We start from the raw sequence: 24,872 nt of genomic DNA, 5'->3' as shown, positions 1-24,872 counted from the left end.
TTAGTAAGTTCTCTGAGACTTCTTTTATAGAGATTATTCATGATTCAGATGACTGCTTCTGAGTATCTGTAGTAGAGTTCACAGAGATTGAAGCACATGAGTTTCTAGTTCTTTCAGTCATAATAAGTGATTGCTGACTGACTGAGCTTGAAATATAAGAATAAGTACTCACAGATGATTATTCAGGTGTTTGCAGCTTGACATGATATATACTGTTAACTACTAGAAGTGTTCACAGTAGAAAGATAAATGTAGAAATTAAATGTATAATAGTATTCAAGCTGAGTTGTGAATAGTATTCACAAACTCCAGTCTATATAGTTGTGTGTAGTCAAGGGCCGCTAGCCCTATTGATTACGCGAGAGATAGGAATAGAGGTAAAGAATCCGCGAGGAGCGGGATTTCTTACACTGTTCTTGAATTAAATCTAGTTATTTTTCATATCATTTCTCTCAGAAATGATTCATTTTCAGATTTTTTTAAGACTTGATTCTGATGAGACTCACATCAAGAAATGTATGAGATCAGATTAAATGAGATTAAATATGAAATTCATGATTTTACTGATCTAGACTGACTGTGTAACTGTGTCTGAGATCAGAACTAGATTTTTTAATAGTCTTATTATTAATTTAACTGATCTTATTACACAGTTTTAACATTAGATAGTAGTCTTATACTGTCTTAATAAGACTTACTATCTACTCTTATCATATTTTTTAAATGAGATTATGATTTTCACTTCTTAATTTAAATTATTTTTATTGCTTTAAATGACTTTAAATCTTATTTAAGTGTTATTAAAAAGTGTTACTTTTAAAAAAATTAAAAATAGTCTAAAAAAAACCTTAAAATGTCTAAAAATAGTAACTTTATGCCAAGAATGAAACTAAATGAGACTAAATGAGATCATTTTCTCATTTTTTTCAAGTCATGGTTTCATTTTAAGATCTGATATATAGTCACTTTACCTGTTTTTTTGATAGCCAGTCCCAGCGGGATTCACGCCAAGAAATGTATGAGACCAGACCAAATGAGACCAAACATGAAATTCATGGTCCCGGCGGCCAGTCTACGCCGGCCAGTCTACCTGTTACTCATTTATAAGTGAAGACTGTAAGCTGCATTCTCTCTCAGTAAAGCAGAGAGAAGTTTTAAAATCATATTTTAATAGAGTTGATCCAGACTCTCATCAGCGCCATCATAGATTAGATGCGACTCATATATTCTTTCAGCTTCCTGAAGTGTGCCTTGTAAACGATCGACTAAGTTGGTTAGAGGATGATTCTTGATATTGCGATCTTCTTGTGAAAGTCCCGCCATTTTGACAGTATAAAAGACTGTTGAGTTGGTGTGAGGTTAATCAGGAGTTGTAAGGGAAGAAAAGTTCAGTTTGATATGCTAATTGTATGTGATGAATGGGAAGCAAACACAGGAATGAAAATGCAGAATTGTTAGGAAGTTATGATGTATGATATTTTGATGCAGTGCGTGGACGGATATAGAAGGGTACATTGCACATGAAGAATTCAATCGCGACGGAGCGGACCCATACGTGTCGCCCAGCTGAAACGGCTATTCCCATTTAGGATTAAATATAGGCAATAAGAGGCTAGCAGGGTTTCCTAATTCGGCAGGTGATTTTCGTTTATGATTCCCAGAAAGTTATTTACATCCAACGGATGAGGTCGGGCAGGTTTTGTATAATGGAGCGCGAAAAGAAGACGCATCCTGTTTGTTTTGTCCTTCTGCATGGTCTTCAAGAAGTCAGATAAAGGAGAGCTGACCGATGAAACGGCTGAGGAACCTCCTGACATCTAGGGTTTAGAATGCCTTGCAATCTTTATAAGCACTAGCAGTTAGTTTGAATTAGCATCAACTTGCTCAAAGATGTCTGTTGTCCGGGCCATCCCTTCTAACAAAAGTACATTGAGGCCATGATCTAGGAAGAATTGAAGGGACAATCAGAAGCAGGACAGTACCCACCACATGAAAATTCACTCTTGTATCTGGGCAGGCCGTGGCGGGCGTTGATATGACGATGAACTTAAAACAGTGTTTAACAAGGAGGTACTGCTCTTATCAGTCCGAGTTATTGAACATTGCCAATTTCATATCCGGCGCCTAAAGATGCGGAAAGGAGCTCTGCTGCCATGCAGAAATCCGAAGTCCTGTCACCCAGAAGAGTACCGAGCGTCCCTTTGCTGGGTTATGGATGGAGATCTCGATGTCCCTACAGTCATCTGCTCCGTGAAAAAGTTCCAATGTCCTGCTAAATCCGTGTTCATCCAAGTTGCTAGAACAGGCTTACCGTAGATCTTGATCACTTAACGTCACCTGAAATGTAATTGTTAGAGAACCTTCCAGATGCTTCTGTGTGTGAGGCATAAGTATACTACTGCAGCTGACGAGACATTATTTTAGAGCAATGTGATAGACTTCATGGAGTACGATTTTAGAAACTGTAGATGTTCTTTTTAAGGGTCAAGCCTAGTCAAGTTGATCTATCCGTTAGAACATCATTATGGTCAAAACAGGGAATAGAAACTCAGGTGACCATTGCCCCTTTCGGCTATGACTTTTCGCGCTCGGAAGCCAGCAGACGCGCTGACGTTGCTACTAACCAGGATTGGCCATATGTGGCTGTAGTTAAAGCCAATCTTTGTCCAAAGCGAAATCACTGCCAAGATTTGGTTGCTCCTCTCAATGTTGTCTTTCCTTTCCACCTGGGTTTCCGCGTAGTCAGGCCGCATCAGTTAGAAAAGTAAATATATTCTTCAATGGTAGGCAAAATACAAAACTAAAGTATAAAGCAACGATGTGGCTAATCCATTTGGGAAGAGAATCATGCCACTTGTCTGGCTAAGAATGAGCACAATTTGTGAGATCATTGGTCATATCGAGATCACATGGCATATTTTATTGCCGGCTCGGCTCACCGCCTTGAATTCGCGGGGCTGAGAGTTGTGATTGACAATCTTCAATACTCAGATCGGTTCTATATTTTGGGGGACAGAAGACATATTTATAATATTATGTAAGTGCCCAAGGGCTTTTGCTATATCTTGGACAAAGCTAACATGATAATCAGTCGCTGAAAATGGCTCAAACAGACCACCTTAAGAAAAAACGACCTTCCGAGTCCGCGAAAAAAGAACTGGAATTAGTGGCGGAATGGATAGGCGGAAATGATATTCGATGGGAACACCTAGGAGGAGCGTTATACGAGTGTATCGATGCGATGTTGGATGACAAACTGAGTCGATATGTTGAAAAATTGGTGCGTTTGACTGCTTGATATGGCGATTCGTAGCTCACAGGATTGCGTTAAAAGGAAGAACCCGAAACTCGGCAGCGTGTTTTTCGAGTACCTGGATCCAAATATGCCCGTATACTCGCGTCTGGCGGAGTGGCTCATATACACCCTATCCGTGTACATGGGGAAGCTGCAACAGTTGACTCAATCCCCGTTCAAGTCGGAGAGTATATCACAATAAGAAAGGAAGTACGTGTTGAACTTGCGACGGATTTCTTGGTTATATCAAAGGGCAAGCCAAAGCAGGAAAGTGGCCACGATTCCGGGGATCAGGAATAGCCTGTTATCTCTGGGAAAGATATTCCGGCAAATTTTGCCCATCAACATCAAAGGGCGGCAGCACCCATTCATCACTATCAACATCAAACGGCGGCAGCACCCATTCATCACTATCAACATCATAATAGGTTGGCAGCGGATCCCCATTATTGATATCTAAGGACGGCAGTGAATGTGTATCATCGACGTCCGCCGCTGGAAGGGCTTCAATTTGTGGTAGGCACTGGTCCACCCCATCTGGCTGGAAAGTCTCTGTTCCATTCATTTCTTGTCTGGCTGTAACTAGAGTCAAATTAGTCAACAATCTTAACACTTATTTATCATCCGTACCTTTGTTTTGTTCAATTTCCCCAAAACTTGTTACACTAGACAGCAGGCTAAAATCGAGTTGTGACGTCCTTACCTCCTCGATGTTGAACGGTAGTGGATATGAAATATCGCCGTCAGCGCGATTCTGCGCAATATCTTGGTGGCCATCAGCCACTACGTTGGAACCTATCAATCCAATTAGCCGCGAGCAAATGGTGGAGACAGACACGTGCAAGCCTCAATGTCGAAGCAATGATTGCAGCGTACCATTATGTGCGTTTTCAGCTGCGATCGGTAAAGCCTCTGTGATAGTTCTCGAATCCGCCATACGATTGGGTGATGGAACAGGCGAGGACGTAAAGCCAGCACCAGCAGGAGGTGGAGGAGGGGATCGGTGCATTGTATCAATATTCTGTTGTTTTGCGCTGTCGTGAGTCGAAGCTACCGAAGTTGCTGCTGCCACAAGAACTTGCATTGACATGTGGTACACGAAGGCATCAGCTCGAGAACTCCCATCACTGGGTACATTTTGGCACTCATTAGTCGCGTGGGATTGATGTTCCTTGGAAATCTTTGCTTGCAAGCCGGGGCATGGCCGTTTTGCACTGGATGTGCGATCGAGACGGCGTCGTTTTAGTCCACTCATTTCATCATCTCGTAAAACAATCTTTCCTGCCGTAAGGTCTTCTTTGTTCAAGTAGCGAAACAACGCGCTCATGAGTCTTCCCCGGCCCCGCGAAAGCTCCTCATAGGACCATCCAATTTTCAGAAGGCCGTCGATTATAAGTTTCGCGCCTTCAAGGTCACGGTTTTGGAAGCTCCTCTTCAGAAAGGGAAACATTTTATCTCGAAAATCAACTATGCATTTAGGGTCGCCCGCTTTCAGAGATCTCTCCCACCTACCTAACTAATTAGCGAATGTATACATGGTTACCAGCATGAACTCACGTTGTTGCCGTGCCATTCAGAAATAGCACATTGCCCGGGCCGGCAATTTCGAGTAGTTTAAGATAATGACGACTTCGACCTAGGTCAAATTTGACGGTGTCGATGCTCCTTTTCACTCCGTGCGCATATTGACGTAGGGCGATAGTTGCTTTCCCTATACCTTGTTCTAATTCAAAATCTTCAACTTGAAACTGTCTCTCCTCAATAAGATGATGCCTATAAAGAAGGATGAGACGCCTCGCAGCAGTATTTGTAGCCTCGCGTTGCTCAATTCTTTCCGCACCCTCTTCAAGCCGACAATTTGGTTCGGTGTTAGGTTTATCCGGGAAGATTTCATCATTGCTTCCCCAGAAACAGTCAGTAAAGCTTGTATCGTGTACAGGCTCGAGTTTAACAAATTGTGTTGAGGCATCAACGAGAAGGTTAAGGTGATTTTTATTCTTAATTCCCTTCTCCTTTGTGAAATATTCACGGGCAATATGTTCCAGCTCATTTCGGGAAAGTCGTCGAAAGGTCTCTGAGCTGAAAGGAGGCTGTGGTTTAGGCAAGGAAGATTGGGGTGAAGAACGCGAAGGGCCCTGTAGAGAAGACCGCGGCGGAAGAAGCGAAGGAATTCCTGGAGAAAGCGGAGGCTGCAGAGAAGGAAGCAGACAAGCTAGTCGAGAAGGCTGTGAGGTAGGAAGAGACTGACACACTTCAGTCAGGTGCTGGAGCAGTTTCAAAGAATCGTTTAACGGCCCCTGAACAAAGAAGGCTTCGAAGAGCTGCAATAATGGCTATTCTCTATTAGCTTATTCCTAAGGAATAGTTTACTTATTATTACCTCTGATTGCAGAATATCTGAAGGATTCATAAGACACACAGCATGATCAAGCGAAGGCAATGACTAGGAGTATGCAAAGTGCTGCCAGGGATGCCAGACCGTGTCGAGGGCACGAAGGCGAGTGTGATATACATGCCCAGCTTGAGTCTGTGCCATTCCCATGCAAGAGGATCACTATCTTGATACTAATTGAGGTCAAACTTTGCGCCTCACTGGCTTTGGCTATAAGAGATGCTTCACCGCTCGCTCGTTGCCTTGTTCGAATACAGGCTGCTCATCCACGTTGGTTCGCACTCGGATTATTGCCTTGCATGCAAGGAGAAAACTTGCTCCCATCATTGCATGCGAAGTTCTTACTATTATCATTCAGGGTTGGAATACTTCAGATTGCCATTTAGGCTAGCTCACCTATCCTTACCCTGTCGCCTACATCCACCAAGAAAATCGTCCTGCTCTAGTCATGGGTTGTTTCCCTTTCGTTCTAAGCCTTGATGGGGCCATAGCGATGATAAAGAACGGAGTGTGTTTTGGCACCAGGGCCACATCCATGACCGGAGAAAGCTATACACAGGCCGACGAGGTTCGACGATAACTCACCCTGAATCAGTTTCTGCTGTGATGATCTAACAGTAATTTCCAGAAAATTAAGGCGGTGATCTCAATTTACTATCCAAACTTGCCGACCTTGAAAGAGGGGACATTTACTGTAATATGTGAGGGACGCGAGGGAAGGCCTTCTCGGCAGGAACTGCCATACAATGAATTGATTGCTCATAGGGATGGGATTACTGCTCTTCGATTGTACAAGCCAGATTGCACTGATGTTTTTTAGTAAGTAAACACAGTATTAGCCCTTCCTCCACATTCTTGTCTAATGCAATCGTAGAGTACCCGCTTTTGATGCCTTGTGATAGGATTTTGAATCGACATGTGGAGGATACACTGTGATTCGTGTCAGTGTTGTATATAATTTCTCCCTTCTCTTTTACAGTCTTCCATCTCTCAGTGTGCTTTTATTTGACTTTTTTGTTTCTCTACGACCCTGGCCAACCTGTCATTGCTTCCATACTTTTCAAAGATATCATGGACCAGGCATCAAGCCTCGTTGGTTCTCTTTTGAATATCATATTCCCTGGTTCCATATTTGTTGATATGTTCCGCAAAGCTCCCAACCTGGGCCTTCTGTCCCATATCCTGATTGTCGGATGTGCCTTTGTTTATGTCTGTATCTGGGTTTATGATGGAATCTGGACATTCTGTGCTGTGGAGGTTGAGATTGAACCGCGCAGCGAGGAGCATGAACATCTAACCACCTTTCTGGAATCTTCGGTTACCGGATGTCTGTCTCGGAGGGTTAGAAGTGAGCAATGGAGTGGAGAGCACGCGCCTGTGAAGACAGGTGTGTGGGACTGGAAAATCATTGGAACATTTCGGGAATATCGATTTCGACCCAACAGAATTTGTCTATTCCTATTCGAGGGCTCAGTGTTTCAGTTTCGGCGGATGGAAAGAAGCTTTGAGCTCTACTTCAAGGAGCGCTATAGTCTGAGAGTGTTAGGCTGGTCCTGCAAGCCAATTGAAGAACTGCTTGTGGAAGCCAGGTCACGTCACATATTCAAGACCAAATCCAAAATTACAATTTTCAGTCCAGGAGGCAGGCTTGTTCGTCAGTCTAGGATTCCATGGCAGTCTGTGAGAAAAATAAGTCGTCGGTCGCTCAAAAGTATCGCCCTGGAAAAGGAACAGAAGGAAGATGTTTGCGATGACATGCGCAGATTTCTCGAAACTAAGTCAGCATATCAGAAAATCGAAAGACCATACTGTCGTGGTTATCTATTCAATGGCCCCCCTGGAACTGGCAAAACCAGTCTTGCGCAAGCTTTGGCGGGTAAATTTGGTCTGGATATTTACTTGTTGAGCTTGACAGGTCAAAACATGACCGATGATGAACTCCAGTGGCTTTGTAGCCAGCTACCAGACTACCCTTGTGTTCTTCTCATCGAGGATATTGACAGTGCTGGAATCAACCGCGAGAAAACACAAGCCATACAACGAGAGGACGGCACTAGGCAAAACAACCAGATATCACTCTCCGGGCTCTTGAACGCGATCGATGGTGTCTTATCATCTGATGGGAGAGTCTTGATCATGACCACAAACTGCAGGGATCAACTTGATGCAGCACTTATCCGTCCAGCGCGTGTGGACAAGGAAGTGGAATTTACACTGGCATCAGAGAAGCAAATAGAATCGATTTTCCTACATTTGTACAACGAAAACCACATCAACCTTGTAGATATGGCTACTAAGTTCGCCAAGCTAGTTCCCGATTGCCAGTATAGCCCGGCGGACATCCAGAACTATCTTTTGAATAAGAACCCGAAGAGTGCAGTTACAGGAGCTCAAGAGCAATTCCCAACCAGAGAGTGAGCCTCATGATTGGATTACACTATTTTGTACTTTCTGTCTGTTGTTTGTTTGTAATTGTCTTTCTCCCCTCTCTCTTGTTTGTCAATCTTGTGGATCCACTACTGTTCCTCGCAAAAATATAGCACGGCGCCCTATTCACTTGGTAGAGGCAGCCATTACAATAGATTGCATATACTTCGCACCCATTCTTTTCTAACTGGTTGGATTATTAGCATTACCAGCGAGATATGTGGCCAAATTTGAGTTAATAGAGGCGCTAAAGAAGCCTAGCCTCGCTGTTGCTGTCGCTATCCATAAACAAACACGATGTCTATAGTCCCAGGTCCTCAAAGTGTGGTATACATATAGAAGGAACCCGGCCCTCGCTTGTCGATCTTTCAACGCGATCCCCAGATGGTCTAGGGGTTTCCAGTATCTTTAAGGATCAGATCTATCTGGTAGGTCAGGCAATGATAATAAAACAGTCAATTGTCCCAGTCTTCTCTATTCTCTCTACCAACTCTCTACAGTTCCTCGTGCACCTTTCTAAGAAGATGTCGGGTTAGTTCATCTATGGCTTTCGTTCATTGATGGAGTATGCTAACTTTTCTTATCAGACCAATGCTCACTGAAACCGGAGCCGCCGGAGAACCCAAAAAAGCGGAAAAGTACGGATAATCTTCATAGCCAGGTGAAAAAAGCTCCGCCAATAGGCACGTCCCTGCTCAATCCTGTCCAAGCAACACCGAGTCGGGATAAATCAGCCCCTGAGGATGTCATCAGCGTCGAAAATAAGGCCCAAATGGGATCGAGCGGAGGGAGTATATTTAAGTCTCCGTGGGCCAGAGCTGCAGCCATCGCAGCAGTGAAATCTATTTTATGTTGTTGGGTTCCGGACGGAAGCTTGATACCCGAGGAGGATATAGGCGGTTGGTGTGATGGGTTCTCAACTGCTGAAATAACAGGGCTTTCTGTTCTGAGATGGCAATTTGGCTTTGATAAAGCTGGGCAGGATGATTTCCGCTCATTTATGTCTTCCTTTCCAGATGATGGTGTTGAATGGCTTAGAGATGTTGGGAGAGAGAACGAATGTCGGCAGGACTGGAGTTTCGAGACATTCGAGGAATTTGAAAAGATGCTACGCGAGGCGAAGGTATGTATAAGCTGAGTGAAAGATGAATAATGGACTAATTAAAGATAAGGTAAATATCAAGCAGCTGGCTTTTCAGCATCCTGGTTTTGCAGCTGCTTTTGCGGAAATAGCTGCTGAAAGTCACAAAAATACGAAAGTGGTGGACTCGGCTTTACAATTAGACTGATGAAAGCTGCGAAAATCACCAGAGCAACTGAGCGCGCTAGGAAAGCAACACCTCAGAACAGCGCTCCACCGTGCAATGCAACTCTGCAAACGAGCCACCCGTCGTCCAAACCTTGTTTAGTATGTGTTGGCCGTTAACGTGACTCACCACCCAACGAACTTATTATTATTATTATTCTTCAATTATAGATGTATGCAGTCAGAGACTATGACATTTACCTGAGAACTTTTAGTTCTCAGGGTTTTTCCTATATCTATAAAGTCAACTATTATACATTTATCAATTTCAGATATATAAAATCAGAAAATTCCAGCTCAGAATACAAAAACTGTTTATAAATTACAGTATTTCAACATCTTCTAATACTGTGAAATTATTTAAAAATATCATGACAAAGAAAAAGAGAACATAGTCTTAAAAATAGATATATTAAATAGATAGATAGAAAGAAACAGAAAAGAAAGAGTATAGTAAAAAGAGATTATAATAAAATAAAATTATTAAAAAATAGTATATAGCTGTTTTAACAGACTATATCTAATTAATTTTCATCTCTTTATATTCAGATACTTCTGAATTCAGTTATTTTCTTATAACTGCTTAAGTTTCTGATAGAAAGTCTATTAAGTATTTAATTTCTATTTCAGTTAAGAATAAGAATTTTATATTTAATTAATTTAAATTATACTTCTTCTTTAATCTGACTCTGAGACTATTGTATAATATACAATATATTATAATATACTCAGAATTTTTATTTATATTTATGATAAGCTGTGTCTGATCAATTATATAGACTATTTTATTACACTTTATAGATTCTTTCATTTCTGATTACTGATTCTCAGCTGCTATAAACACATGTAATATACACTCTGATTCTCAGTCATTTCTGATCACTGATTCTCAGCTGCTATAAACATGTATATATTCTTCTACTCTGAAGCTTCACTGTGTATATCATTACATACATGTATAAATATTTATCTTGATCACTGATTCTCACACTTTCTCTTTCTTTTCTTCTCTAATATTTTTATCTTTGTTAAATAAGATCTATCAATATAATACTGATCTATTCAGTGTAGACCTCTTATATTATAAAAACATTTATCATCTTCTCATCAGAAATGATTATTTATTGAGAAATATCTGAATATGTAATAATATGTAAGAAAGAGAAACACAGTTAAGTAGACACTGAGTTCTCAGATAGAAGCTTACTTGTCAGTTACTCTGACTCTGCAATAAGATTTTACAAGAGAATATCAGTAAAAGATCTGAGAGTTCTAACATTCAGATGTATAAGATATTCATACAATTACATATTTAATAATTGATATAATCATGTTTAATGATAATATGAAACTCTCAAATGTAAGTATAGATGTGATACCACAGTGACTCTGAGTAATGTTGAAATTATAATAATAACAAATAGCTGATATGCATGCAACTCAATAACTTTAATATGAAGAGATTCAATAATTAACTCATGCAATTTCAACATCTACAGAATTGAATATAAAAGCACTGAAGAAACACTTAGATGCTTCTACATATTTTAATACTTTCAATCTCACTCTCTACTCATTATAAAGAATGAAAATGCTTGTGAAACTGAGTGTAGATGAAGATTTCATCAGTTTATTAACTAATCAAGATTAATATATCAATGAACAATTAAAAAATTGAATGAAACAGAAGTTTCATTCATGAATAAAAGTATATAAACCAGTGTTGTGAATATCTGATAATATTATTAAACATCTTGATATTCTGTTCTGAGATACTATTATGTAACAGAAAGTATTAGATTGATTACAGAGTATCTGACAGAGAAATATTTCTCTTACAACATTCATTTCTGACTTTGATATCAAGATCTTAGAAGCAGATAATCAATCTTGAAAGAATTGAATAAAGATTAACATGCTTAAGAAGACATTAACTTTCAAACTCTTACACAAACTCTTTAAGTGTAAACAAAGACTTAACTTATAAAGACTTCTACACACAGCTCTGAACATTGAATAACTGTCTTATCAAGCTCAAGAGTATACAGAACAGTGATAGAAGATGTTACATCTCAGTCACTTATATATCTGCACTAAAGAATAACAATGATACAGATGTCATGAACTGAATAGATTCAAATATCTATACATAAGCAAGAGTTTTCATCATTCAAACAGGCATCTGAGTTTCTGAGATCACTTCTGAAGAAGTCACTGATCAATATCAATATGAAGTATACATCAATTGTAAGTAATTAAAACACATTGCTTTCAACTGCTGATTAATCTATGTGTAGACTGACCGTGTGACCGTGTCTGAGACCAGGACCAGATTTTTTGATAGTTCTATTACCAATTCGACTGATCCCATTACACGGTTTTAACATTAGATAGTAGTCTCATACTGTGTAAGAAATCCCGCTCCTCGCGGATCCTTTACCTCTATTCCTATCTCTCACGTAATCAATAGGGCTAGCGGCTCTTGGCTACACACAACTATATAGACTGGAGTTCGCGAATACTATTCACAACTCAGCTTGAATGCTATTATACATTTGATCTCTACATTTTTATCTTCCTACCGCGAATACTTCTAGTAGTTAACAGTACATATCACACCAAGCTGCAAACACCCGAATAATCGCCTGCGAGTACTTATTCTTACATACTGTCTCAGTGAGACTTACTGTCTACTCTTGTCACATTTTTCAAATGAGATCATGATTTCCACTTCTCAATTTAAATTATTTTTATTGCTTTAAATGACTTTAAATCTCATTTGAGCATTATCAAAAAGTGTTACTTTTTAAAAAATTAAAAATAGTCTAAAAAAAATCTTAAAATGTCTAAAAATAGTAACTTTATGTCAAGAATGAGACTAAATGAGATCAAATGAGATCACTTTCTCATTTTTTTCAAGTCATGGTCTCATTTTAAAATCTGATATATAGTCACTTTGCATCTTTTTTTGATAGCCAGTCCCAGTGGGATTCACGCCAAGAAATGTATGAGATCAGACCAAATGAGATCAAATGTGAAATTCATGATCTCAGCGGCCAGTCTATCTATGTGTCTTCATACTTAAGAGAAAGATCAGCATCTTCTCAATCAAGAGAAGAATCAGTGTCTGTCTGTGTCAATCATATTACAGTGAAGAAAGATTTGAAAGATAACTATGAGAATGCTCTGATGAAACAGGGAAAAGATTAGCTTCTGTTCAAATTCACAAACAGAAGCTTGAAGAGATTGAATGATAATACTTTAAAGAGAAAATAATAATGAATATGATTCTTGTATCTACTGTGATTAATAACATGTATAATATGAAGACTATGATAGACAGCAGTCTATATCACTATGCAATGATTAAATCTTCAGTTGTGAGACATTATAATCTTCAGTGTATTCTCTTATTAAAACTCTGACTTCTTACAGAATTTAATGATTCAAAAGATGTTTATATCTGTTATATAATGAAACTAAACATAGATGTCAAAGAACATCAGTGTGAAGATGTCTATGCATATAAAGTTAATAATCTTGATTATAATCTTATGTTAAAACTTGTCTGACTATCTGAACAAGGCATCTTATTGAATGCTTAACACAGAGATAGATACGACAAAACCGCTCCACCACGAACTCGCTCGATTTTTCGAATAAGAACCCGCCGATAGATCCATCAAAAAGCCCTCGATCATACAAGCATTTTGACCCCATCGCCGACCGCATACCCCGTGTGGTGGTGGAGTTATCCAGCCAAACGTGAACCAGATATCGTTCGAAACTCCTGTGTGGGATTATCCCCCATTCTCCCCTACCACACCACAACCCCGGGCCAAATTGCCATACAAATTGTAAGATGAAGAGACCTAGCCATATGCACCAATCTTCTCAATTTTGGAAGATCCCCAATCTGTAGTTGTGGAGATATCTGAGGAGCGACCTCCGCGAAAACCCTGTCCATCTTTGATGTTCCAAAACACCAACGCCAAGTCCCACCCTCGTACCGCCCTTCCTAATCTGGCCCATCTCCGGCAGAAAAATACAAAAAGATACCTCGGCGATAATATCAAGCACATAACCAACAGCCACTTCTGAAGTGCAACCTCCGCGGTCTGTCTTCAGTGTATCTAGACATCAACACCAAGTCTCACCCTCATATCACCTCTCTCAATCTGGCCCATCCCCGACAGAAAAGTATAAAAAGATACCTCAGCAACTGTACTTGATACATAATTAGCAGACATAACAACTATAAAATCAGTATACTTTAAGATCTGACTGAGCCTTTGATCTCTACACAGTGAGATATATTAAATATAGTTTTAATATCTCAATATTCAATAGATTCTGCAAGAGATTGAGAACAGCAATACTAGATTTCTATTGAATTTGAGAATTAACTCTATATTGATATAATCATTGATGAAGTCTTCTATTTTAAGATATAAATAATCAGTTCCTCTACATTCTACTGACAATATTTATATTATTATATAGAAACAGACTTATATTCTCTATAATATCAAGACTCTGAAGAGAGAAAGTCTTGATAGAGAGTATATAGTAGTGCATATTTTAACAGTTTCTATCTCATTCTTCTGCAGTAGTTAATGCAAAAAAAAAGATCTTAGAAATAGTTTTTTACTTCTCTTGAAAAAGTAAGACGTTTTTCTCTGAGGTTTATACAATATTCTTATAAAGAATTAAAAACAGAGCTGTTTTCTATCATAATTTCATATTCTTTTAAGTAAGAATTACTTTTTCAGTGACAGAAGAGCTTTCATTAATACTTAATTCTTTTTTACACTTTTTATTAACTGATTTGAGTTGCACACTTGTTGTGTGAGAAGAATTAAATAATTTAAAATAAAATTGAATAGTTTTAATCAATTTCTCTGTAAAAAATTGATTTATTTTTTATCAGTTTTTCTCTCAAAAACTGTCATATCATCTGATTTATTATCAATTGATATCATACTTTTTCTCACTGTATCTCAAGAAAGAGATTGTAAAGATTTTATTGATTTATCTTAAAAATCAATTTTAGTTTATTAGATTCTCTTCAAAAATCTAACCTAGTTACTGAACTAGTGTGAAAAAAATCAGGTGTTTTATACACAAAAGTCTTTTATTCTTCTTTTGAAACAGCCTAACTAACTTTTCAATTGAAAACAGACTTAGAAACCTCTTAATTGAAAAAGTCTGATCAACTTTTCAAAAGAGTTCAATACATATCTCAATTGAAACAGTCTGATCAACTTTTCATTGAGTGAGAACAATAAGTTCAAAAATACACTTAGTTGATGTGGAAAAAGATGCTTTCTCAAATGCTATTTCTGAGATTGAAATTCTAAAGAGAAGAAAGAAAGAAGAAATAGAGAAATAACAAGTTCTTGAAATACAGAAACTTGAAAAAGCAAGCAAGATTCTTAGAAAGCAGTGTCTGAATGAGATAAATGAAGAAGTTCTGTTAATTCTTCATACTCAGAATAGATAACTACAGAAGGTGATCAAGTTCAGACTCAGAATTTCAAACACAGTTTAAAAAACATTGAAAATTCCAAGTACAATCACTGACTTCTTATCTTGCTCTTCTTCCTTCTTTTCTACTTCTTCTTCTTTGAATCAGAAGAAAACATATGCTCAAGCAGCTGAATCTGCTATCTCTAAACCTGCTATCTCAAAACATGCTCAAAATCCTGAGAAAACTGAGAAGAATAATGCTCATACTTCTATTGATAGAAAAGTGAAGAAAAAAATGCAAAAGAAGAAAAACTTTCAAATCTCCAGAAATAGAAGACTTATTCTCAAAGTCTCAAACCAGGATATCTTGCAAAGGAACAAGCTAAACTCAAATCTCATTTTCAGAATCAGAAATGAAATTAATCAGCAGTTCTTTTCTCAGTTAATGACTGATATTGAAGTTCAAAAATCAGTTATAGCTTCAATTGAGTCATTCTTCTTTGAAAACTCTATCATTCTGACTACAATGTCTGAATTCAGTACAGAATTCCTTATTCAGAATGAGAATCTCTGAAAATCAGCAGTAGAATCTTTGTTAAACATAAAAATTCTATCTGAGAGAGATGAAAAGTGAGACAAATTCATTCTTTATAATATTTCAGTTGAAATTTTTGACTGTGAAGAAGGAATGCTACTTCTCAAAAATGAATTAGAAGAGTACAACTCTATTCAACTGAGAAAAGAGCCTGTATGACTAAATTCAATTGAGTTCAGACAAAGTAGAAGAAATGTCTCTGTTCTAGTATATACAAAGACACTTGAACAGTCAAAGATCTCTGAAGTAAGAGTGACAGGTTTGAAAATGAGAGTTCATGAATACAAAGACTCAAGAATGAATCTCAAAGCTCAAACACAGTGTTCAAACTGTCAAAGATATGAACACTTTGTAATCTTCTATTTCAGAGACTCAAAATGTGCATTCTGTGTCAGAGATTACAAAACTAGTGAGCATAAATGTGAAACATGCTCAAAAAGAGGTGAAATATCTCAATACACTCTGCTTAAATGCTCTAACTGCAAAGAAAAACATGTATCTAGCTCAAAAGAATGTATGTTTGCTTCAAGAACTCAAAAGAACTGGAGAAAAGATGAAGCTCAAAGCAAATCTAAAACTGAAGAGAATAGTCAAGCCAGTAAACTCACAACTGCAAGCTTAAAAAGAAGAAACTCTCAACTATCTAAATCTGTAACTTCAATTCTTCAGCTAAATGTAAACAGAATTTGAATCCTCAAACTCCTGTTAAGATTAGAGAATTGAGAAATGACTCTGATGATAAACTAGATATAATACAAGCAGTTGAGATTTCTACTTTTCAGAATAGTTATAATCTACTATCTGATAATAGTGATTAGATTCTACTCTACTCTCTTTTAGTATGAATATACATCAAAAACAACAAAAAAAGTTTAAAAACTCTTCAAAAATAACATTTATTCAAAATAATGTGAATAGAAACTCAAATTGCATTTATTCTTGTCTTCAAATTGCATTTGAATAAAAAGTTGATTTTATACTGCTGCAGAAGCTGAATTTTGATGCTGAGCAAAAATATGTCATTTCTCATTCAAGCTACTACTGCTTTTTACCTCAAAAGTCTGAGATAAAGTCAAGAGTAGTGATCTATGAAAGAAAGAGATCAAGATATCAATTTCATCTAAGATTTAATATCATGTCTGACTCTGATATTCTGATGAGTGATATTATAGATAAAGAGAATAAGTTTGATACTATACAGCTTATAAATATCTATAATGAAAAGTCATTGAAGAAAAATAATAACATCTGAACAATTAATAGAGAATTTCTGAACATAACTTCATCAAGAAACTCTATAATTGTAGGAGATTTCAATGCACATCATCTCTGATGAAATTCAGAATGTAAAAGAGCAGTAAGAGCTGATAATCTGATTGAATGAATCTTTAAGCATTCAATAGATTTAGTTAACAAGTCTGATCAACAAACATTCTTTAGAAAAGACATGAAATAGAAATCTATTATAGATGTAATCTTCATGTCACAAAATCTAATAGAAAAAAGACTTGTAAACTGGTTTATTGATTCAAATGAGACATCAGAATCAGATCATGAGATTATTCAATTTAATATTGAACTGAGTGAGGAATAAATGAGTGAAAATCCTCTTCTCTCTAATCAGTTTAACTTTGAAAAAGCTGACTGAAAGGCAGTTGAAGAAAGCATAAAACTGTTAAAATCTGAAAGACAGAGTGAGCTGCATTGAAATCCTGATCAAGATATCTCAAATGAAATACTTGAGAATAGAGTGAAGCTCATTACATCTATTATTCTAGTAAGTGTTAAAGATAATATTTCAAAGAGAAAGTCTTCTGAGTATTCAAAACCTTGATGAAATGAGAATATTACATCTAAAAGAAAACAATTGACTACTGCTAGAAGAGATTGAAAGAATGATATAATTTCTAATAAAGAGTTCAAAGCTGTCAGAAATGAATAGTTTTCAGATATTAAAAAAGCTAAAACAGACTACTGAAATAAATTTCTTGAAGAAGCACAAGGAAAAGAAGTTTTTAAAGCTTTTAACTATACTAAAACAAGAAGTGTAGCAAAACTTTCAATCTTAGAATATGAGTTTCAGAATGAATCATATACAGCAAACTCTTTTGAGGAAAAATGTCAAGCTTTTATGAGAACTCTCTTTCAAAACTCATCAGATTCAGATTTAGAGAAAGAGAATATATCACTTCTTAACTATATTGATGAAAATGACTGGGAATGACCTGATCTTACTCAAGATGAATTAGAGTTAGCTATTTTCTCAAGTTCAGTAAAGACTGCTGCAGGGCCTGATTCAATTAATCACTTGATTATTCAAAATACATACTTCTACTTAAAGAATGAATATTTTAAGCTCTTTTTCAATCTCTTGAAATATAAATATCATTCTGAATGCTGGAGAGAAGCCACTGGAGTGATTCTTGCAAAACCTAATAGAAAAACTTCAATTCTTAAGTCATATAGAGTAATATCTCTATTGAACTGCCTAGGAAAGGTTTTAGAAAAGATAATAGCTACTTGACTATCTTTTATAAGCTCTGTCAGTAATTCTCTTTTATTCAGTGAATAAATGAGAGATAGAAAACAGTGTTCTGCAATTGACACTGTTCTCTCAGTTGTTCATGATATTCAAATAGCAAAGTATGCAGGTCTGGTCTCAACTGCAGTTTTTATTAATATAAAAGAAGCATTTGATCATGTTTCAAAGTCCAAGTTAATTCAGACATTGAAGATGTTAAAACTGTCACTTTCTCTAATAAAATGAGTTAACTGTTTTATATCTAAAAGAATTATACAACTTTTCTTTGATGGAATGAAACAAGACAAGACTGAGATAAAAATAGAAGTATCACAAGAATCTTCAATCTCACTCATTTTATTTGCAATATACACTGCATATCTATTCAAGAATAGAAATATGAGAATAGTGAGATCTCTGAGTTATGTGAATGATATTGATCTAGTCTACAGCTCAAAAACTATCAAAGAGAATTTGAAAGTGATTGAAGAAGCTGCAAAGAAAATCTTTGTTAGAGCAGATATCAATTAAATTCAATTTAATAGGAATAAAACTGAGATAATTCATTTCTTTTCTAGATTCAATGAGAAAGAACTATCTCTAACTCTTTTAAATAGAGAGATTAAACTCAGTGTAAATGTCAAATGATTAGAAGTATGATTAAACTCCAAGTTGAATTTTAAATACCACATTCAACAAAGAACTGTCAAGGCAGAAAGACTATTGAACAACATAATCAGACTATCAAATACAGAGAGAGATCTATCCTTCCAGACTATGAGACAGTTATATATAGTCTGTATTACATCAGTAGCTGATTATGAAGTTCAAGTTTGATGAAATAATCAAGAGAATTTCACTGAACTCTTTCAAAGTCTGTAAAACAGAGTCTTGAGAAGAATTCTGAGAGCATTCAAATCATCTTCTATTAAAGCAATGGAAATTGAAGCTTCAATTCCTCTTTCTGCTATTAGATTTGAAAAGATCTGTATGAACTATGCTCTGAGAGTTATAAAGATGAGCTCAAATCATATAATCAGAGAAAGAGTCTCTTCTTCATTTTCATTAATTAACTCTGGAAATGAACTGGATTGAAATAGATTTCTTGATTGAAATGAAAATGATTCTTCAAAGAAAATGTCTTCTCAACTGTACAGACTATGCTCTCTGATTAAAAATCAATTTTCTTCTTTAAATGTTGAAAAAGTGAATCATGAGAAGTTATCTCTCTGGAGAGAAAAGCTTGAATCTCTTATAGACTTATAAATAAGTGAACTATCAAAAGAGAAAGAATATGAACAGTATTTGAAGAGAATTTCTACAATCAATATAAAAGACTCTATTCTGATTTATTCAGATGGCTCAAAAAATGAGAACCTGAATAGATTAGATACAGGCATTGCTTATACTGAAGATAATATCAATTTTATCTCAGATTTCTGAAACCTAGACTGTGAATCTGAAGTCTTTGATGCTGAACTATTTGCAATAGTGAAAGCTTTCAAACTCATAGAAATAAAATCTCATAAAAGAGGAAATAGTTTGAAAGAGACATGAATATTCTCTGATAGTCAAGCTGCTTTAAAAAGACTTAGAAATAGTCAGATTCATAATGGTCAAATGAATCTTGAACTGATTTTAAACTCTGTTTTGAAAATTCAAAAGAGAAGAATATCAAAACTGATAATTCATCTGCATTGGGTTCCTGCTCATATGAATATTCATGGCAATGAATTGGCTGATTCAGCTGCAAAAAAGAGTTCAGAATTAAGCAGATCTATTCAAAAAGTTATGTCCTGGTCTTCTATAAAGAGAAAAATAAAAGAATCTTGTTTAGACAAGTGAAATGAAAGCTGGCAGAAACAAAAGAAGAGTATACATTATTCAAGATTTGAAATAAAACTCAAGTAGAAATCTTGTTTAATTAAATGTAAAAAGAAAATATTCTCATCTATAATACAGCTGAAACTAGAACATGGCTATTTCAAATCTTATATACAAAGATTTAATGATAGATTTGACTTAATAGAATGCTCATTCTGCAATGCAAATGAGAATTCTGAGTATATTGTAATACACTGTGTGTTATACAATAGTCTCAGAGCCAGATTGAAAGAGAAGTATGATCTAAATCAATTAAATATGAGATTCCTATTCTGAACTGAGACAGGAATTAAATACTTAATAGACTTTCTATCAGAAACTCAAGCAGCTATAAGAAAATCACTAAATTCAGAATTATCTGAATATGAAGAGAAGGAAATCAATCAGATATAGTCTGTTAAAACAGCTATATACTATCTTTTAATAATTTGTTTTATTACAGTCTCTCTTTACTTTATCTTTTTCTTTCAATTTCTTTCTATCTATCTATTTAATGTGTCTATCTTTAAGACTGTGTTCTATTTCTCTTTTCCTTTGTCATGATATTGTCAAATGGTTTCAAAGTATCAGAAGATGTTAAAACACTGCAATTTATAAACAGTTTTTATATTCTGAGCTGAAATTTTCTGATTTTGCATATCTGAAATTGATGAATGTATAATAGTTAACTTTACAGATATAGGAAAAACTCTGAGAACTAAAATTTCTCAGGTAGATGTCATAGTCTCTGACTGCATACATCTATAATTGAAGAATAATAATAATAATAATAATATTGAATGCTTAAAACAGGAGTTTAATATTCTCTAACAAAGATAGAATTTATAAGAATGATATTCATAAGACTGTGAATCTGACACAGATCTCTGTCAATGCCTATAAAATACTCAGAAAAAGAAGTCACTGAAACAATTACTGACAGCAGAATCATGTATCAATCTATTTCACTAGTCTGACTGATATTAAAAAGACTCTAGAAAAGTTATTCTGCATTATAATAACAGATTCTTGTATGAAACTCTCTTAATAATATCATGAATATCTAGATGTCTTCTGACAAGATACTAATGCTACAAATCTACCTCTCTTATGAGGTTCAGAAGTGAATCACGGTATCAAGTTAAAAAAGAAGAATGACAAGAACTCTGAATCACTATGAGACTCTCTTTGTAACATGTCTCAAGATGAACTTCTTCTCCTTTAAAAGACACTTAATAATCTGTTGAATAAAGAATTCATACACATTAGCAACTCTTTCAACACAGCCTCTATTCTCTTTGCAAAGAAACCAGGTGAAGATCTTCAGTTCTGCATGAATTATTGAGAATTGAACAGATTAATGAAGAAGAATCATTATTCTTTATCTCTTATCAATGAAACTCTAACTTGTATTGAACAAGCTCAATGATTTACAAAGTTAGATATTACCATCACATTTTATAAGATCTGCATTGCTGAAGAAGATAAGTGACTTACAGCATTTCAAACACAATATAGTCTCTTTGAATGAGTAGTCACACTCTTTGAACTGACTAACACTCTCAGTATATTTCAGAAGTATATCAACTGAGCACTCTGAGATTTCCTTGATGAATTCGTATCTGTATATCTTGATGACATTCTCATCTTCACTGATGAATTCAGGAAAGAATATCAAGAACATGTGTGAAAGGTATTATAATAGTTATAAGAAGCAGAACTACTGATAGATATTAATAAGTATGATTTTGAAGTCAAGAGTACCAAGTATCTGAGTTTTATTATAGAAGCTGGTAAGGAAATTTGAATGAATTCTGAGAAAGTCTCTGTCATTCTTGAATGAGAAGCTCTGTATACTGTGAAAGATGTATAAAGCTTCATCAGATTTGCTAACTTTTATCAGTGATTCATATGAAACTTCTCAGATATTATGAGATCACTTACAGATCTTACTAAGAAAGACCTCAGTATTTCAATGATTAGCAGACACTGAAGCTGCATTTATATAGATAAAAAAGATGTTCATTAATATCTCTCTACTGATAATATTCAATTCTGATTATAAGACAGTTATTGAGACTAATTTCTCTGACTATGTGACAGAAGAAGTAATATTATAATATGATGATGAAGATATTCTACAATTATGTGTCTTCATGTTTAAGAAACTGAGTTCTGCTGAATAGAATTATAAGATCTATGATAAGAAACTTCTCATAATTATACACTGTTTAGAAGAATGAAACTCTGAACTCTCAAGTGTCTCTGAATTTGAGATAATCACAGATTATAAGAATCTCAAATACTTCACAACTACCTGTAAACTCACTGAACAACAGATATAATAATCTGAGTTCTTAAGCTGCTTTCATTTTACAATACACTACTGTTCTAGCAGTCAAAACTCAATGACATATACTCTCTTATAATAAGAGTAAGATATGTCATCTGATATAACAGATACTCACTGAATGAACTGAGAGCACTGGCTCTTGAATCTGAAGATACTAGTTAATCAAGATAGAACAACTCATGACACTATATATGCTTCTTCAATTAGAACATTCTCTCTTCAAACTGTCACTGATACTGATATCTCAACTTCTTCTGAACCTACACTGAATAAATTATAGCATGCAACAGTTCAAACTGATGAACTTCTTCAAGCACTTATCAAAGCAGTATATTAAGAAGCACTCTGATTTCTCTCAGAACTATGTATAAGAACTGATATCTCAGAATGTTCAATTGATGACAATAATACTTTACAATTTCATAAACAATACTAAGTCTCTCACTCTGAACTTTTACACACTCAGATAATACAAGAGATGTATGATTTGTATATAATCAGTTATTCAGATCATGAATAACTATATAGAATGATCTCTCAAGAGTTCTACTGATCTGAGATATTAAATAGTATCAGACATTTTATCTGAAACTGTAATCACTGTTCTTCTGTTATCTTATAAAAGAACTGTAGAAAAGTTCTATTAAAATCACTCAATATCTCTGATAGAATCTGATAAGATGTAGTAATTAACTTCACTATCAATCTATCTGAGAGTAAGAGTTATAGAAACATTCTGATCATTATGAATTAATTAAGCAAAGATATAATATTGAAATCTTGTAATAAGATAAATACTGAACAAGTTATCAAAGCTTTTCTACAGAGTCTGTTCTATCAGATGTATGAATTACTGAGATTCATAGTATCAGATTAAGACTGTTAATTCATGAGTACTCTCTGAACAAGAATCTGTCAAGTTCTCAAGATTACACACTGTCTGTCAACTATCTATCATATCAAGACTGACAATACATTAGAATGAATAATTCAGACTGTAAATAATTATCTTCATAAGTTCTGTAATCACTTATAAGATGATTGATATGATCTTCTGCTACATACAGAGATTGCTATTAACAGTTAAGATGTCATTTTAACAGATATAAGCCTGTTCTTTCTTTCATACAGATATTATATGAAAGTGTTGAATCTTCTAGAGATTATACAGTTCACACTGAATCTCTGCAGTTCAATTTAAATCACTGATAATATAGTAATAAAGCTTCAAGACATCTACAACTGAGCAGAGGTCTTCATAACAACTGTGAAACAAGACTAAGAAGATTAAATTAATATCTAATAAGATTCTATAGAGCAGTATAAGATAGAAGACCTTGTATAGTTAAATCTTAAGAATATATGAATCACATATTTATCTCATATACTAGATTATCATCGTATCAGATATAAAGTGATAGAAGTTCTAGATAGTCATAACTACTATCTTAACACATCATCAGAAATTCATAATATATTTCACATAAGCTTACTTTACTGCATTATCACTGATCTGTTCTCTTCTCAGCTGACTTCTGACTAACAGTTATCAGTAGACTGGCCGCTGGGACCATGAATTTCACGTTTGATCTCATTTGATCTGGTCTCATACATTTCTTGGCGTGAATCCCACTGGGACTGGCTATCAAAAAAACATGCAAAGTGACTATATATCAGATTTTAAAATGAGATCATGACTTGAAAAAAATGAGAAAGTGGTCTCATTTGATCTCATTTAGTTTCATTCTTAGCATAAAGTTACTATTTTTAGACATTTTAAGGTTTTTTTTAGACTATTTTTAATTTTTTAAAAAGTAACACTTTTTGATAACACTCAAATGAGATTTAAAGTCATTTAAAGCAATAAAAATAATTTAAATTGAGAAGTGAAAATCATGATCTCATTTGAAAAATGTGACAAGAGTAGACAGTAAGTCTCACTGAGACAGTATAAGACTACTATCTAATGTTAAAACCGTGTAATGAGATCAGTTGAATTGATAATGAAACTATCAAAAAATCTAGTCCTGGTCCCAGACACGGTCACACGATCAGTCTAGTTATCAGACATCATAGAAGAAGATAATAAGCTTGACTGAGAGATTGAGAATATTCTTAATAAGAGATTCTGTAGCTGTAACTGATAATATCTTATAAAATGAGTTAACTATAATCAACTGATCTGAACTCTGAGTTCTGTATTATCTGAAACAGCAGTTCTTGACTGATAGAAACTGCTTCTGAAAAGAGAGAACTAATGTGATGAGCTGCATCTGATTAATTATATAGACTATTTCATTACACTTCACAGATTTCAATCACTTCATTCTCAAACATGTACACTTTAATTCTCAGTCATTCTCAATCACTGATCCTCAGCCATCATGAACGCGTACACTTCAATTCTCAGTCATTCTCAATCACTGATTCTTAGCTGCTATAAACATGTGTATATTCTTTCACTCTGAAGCTCCACCGCGTACGCCACTATATACATGTATAAATATTCATCTCAATTACTGATTCTCGCACTTTCTTTTTCTTTCCTTCTCTAATGTTTTTATCTTTGTTAAATAAGACCTATCAATATAATACTGATCTATTCGGCGTAGGCCTCTTACATCAATTGATAATAAATCAGATAATATGAC

At 35.3% G+C, this 24,872-nt stretch overlaps 4 protein-coding genes across 4 annotated transcripts; 3 read left to right on the top strand and 1 right to left on the bottom strand.

The window, feature by feature from the left end:
* The first annotated feature begins 1,154 nt into the window (after window positions 1-1,154).
* On the top strand, window positions 1,155-4,821 carry BDCG_07752 (uncharacterized protein). Its single transcript, XM_045423539.1, has 5 exons — window positions 1,155-2,552; window positions 2,628-2,783; window positions 2,842-3,037; window positions 3,092-3,280; window positions 3,335-4,821. Exons 4-5 carry the CDS (start codon window positions 3,101-3,103, stop codon window positions 3,593-3,595), a joined length of 441 nt encoding a protein of 146 aa, XP_045278918.1. The 5' UTR covers window positions 1,155-2,552; window positions 2,628-2,783; window positions 2,842-3,037; window positions 3,092-3,100; the 3' UTR covers window positions 3,596-4,821.
* BDCG_07751 (uncharacterized protein) lies at window positions 1,158-5,736 on the bottom strand. Its single transcript, XM_045423538.1, has 6 exons — window positions 5,676-5,736; window positions 4,853-5,628; window positions 4,172-4,803; window positions 3,926-4,090; window positions 1,987-3,877; window positions 1,158-1,841 (listed from the first exon to the last, which is right to left on the bottom strand). The coding sequence occupies exons 1-5, from the start codon at window positions 5,703-5,705 to the stop codon at window positions 3,600-3,602; spliced, it is 1,881 nt and encodes a 626-aa protein (XP_045278917.1). The 5' UTR covers window positions 5,706-5,736; the 3' UTR covers window positions 1,158-1,841; window positions 1,987-3,599.
* Window positions 5,737-5,824: 88 nt separating this feature from the next.
* On the top strand, window positions 5,825-8,428 carry BDCG_07750 (mitochondrial chaperone bcs1). The gene is made up of 3 exons (XM_045423537.1): window positions 5,825-6,255; window positions 6,316-6,506; window positions 6,562-8,428. Exon 3 carries the CDS (start codon window positions 6,759-6,761, stop codon window positions 8,103-8,105), a length of 1,347 nt encoding a protein of 448 aa, XP_045278916.1. The 5' UTR covers window positions 5,825-6,255; window positions 6,316-6,506; window positions 6,562-6,758; the 3' UTR covers window positions 8,106-8,428.
* A 21-nt stretch (window positions 8,429-8,449) lies between these two features.
* Window positions 8,450-9,586, top strand: BDCG_07749 (uncharacterized protein). Its single transcript, XM_045423536.1, has 3 exons — window positions 8,450-8,645; window positions 8,702-9,237; window positions 9,302-9,586. The coding sequence occupies exons 1-3, from the start codon at window positions 8,555-8,557 to the stop codon at window positions 9,401-9,403; spliced, it is 729 nt and encodes a 242-aa protein (XP_045278915.1). The 5' UTR covers window positions 8,450-8,554; the 3' UTR covers window positions 9,404-9,586.
* Window positions 9,587-24,872: the final 15,286 nt, after the last annotated feature.

The sequence above is a fragment of the Blastomyces dermatitidis genome (genome assembly GCF_000003525.1).
Source record: "Blastomyces dermatitidis ER-3 genomic scaffold supercont1.9, whole genome shotgun sequence".
In the NCBI taxonomy this organism is placed as follows: domain Eukaryota; kingdom Fungi; phylum Ascomycota; class Eurotiomycetes; order Onygenales; family Ajellomycetaceae; genus Blastomyces; species Blastomyces dermatitidis.
This window is presented reverse-complemented; position numbering and strand designations above follow the sequence as displayed.

Bases quoted from the DNA above. Each gene is read 5' to 3' on its own strand.
- BDCG_07752 (XM_045423539.1), top strand. From the start codon at position 3,101: ATGGCTCAAACAGACCACCTTAAGAAAAAACGACCTTCCGAGTCCGCG. The intron at 3,281-3,334 runs GTGCGTTTGACT...TTGCGTTAAAAG, and splicing joins GTCGATATGTTGAAAAATTG to GAAGAACCCGAAACTCGGCA.
- BDCG_07751 (XM_045423538.1), bottom strand. From the start codon at position 5,705: ATGAATCCTTCAGATATTCTGCAATCAGAG. The intron at 4,091-4,171 runs GTACGCTGCAAT...TTGGATTGATAG, and splicing joins AGCTGAAAACGCACATAATG to GTTCCAACGTAGTGGCTGAT. The intron at 3,878-3,925 runs GTACGGATGATA...ATTTGACTCTAG, and splicing joins GGAAATTGAACAAAACAAAG to TTACAGCCAGACAAGAAATG.
- BDCG_07750 (XM_045423537.1), top strand. From the start codon at position 6,759: ATGGACCAGGCATCAAGCCTCGTTGGTTCTCTTTTGAATATCATATTC.
- BDCG_07749 (XM_045423536.1), top strand. From the start codon at position 8,555: ATGATAATAAAACAGTCAATTGTCCCAGTCTTCTCTATTCTCTCTACC. The intron at 8,646-8,701 runs GTTAGTTCATCT...TTTTCTTATCAG, and splicing joins CCTTTCTAAGAAGATGTCGG to ACCAATGCTCACTGAAACCG. The intron at 9,238-9,301 runs GTATGTATAAGC...AATATCAAGCAG, and splicing joins AGATGCTACGCGAGGCGAAG to CTGGCTTTTCAGCATCCTGG.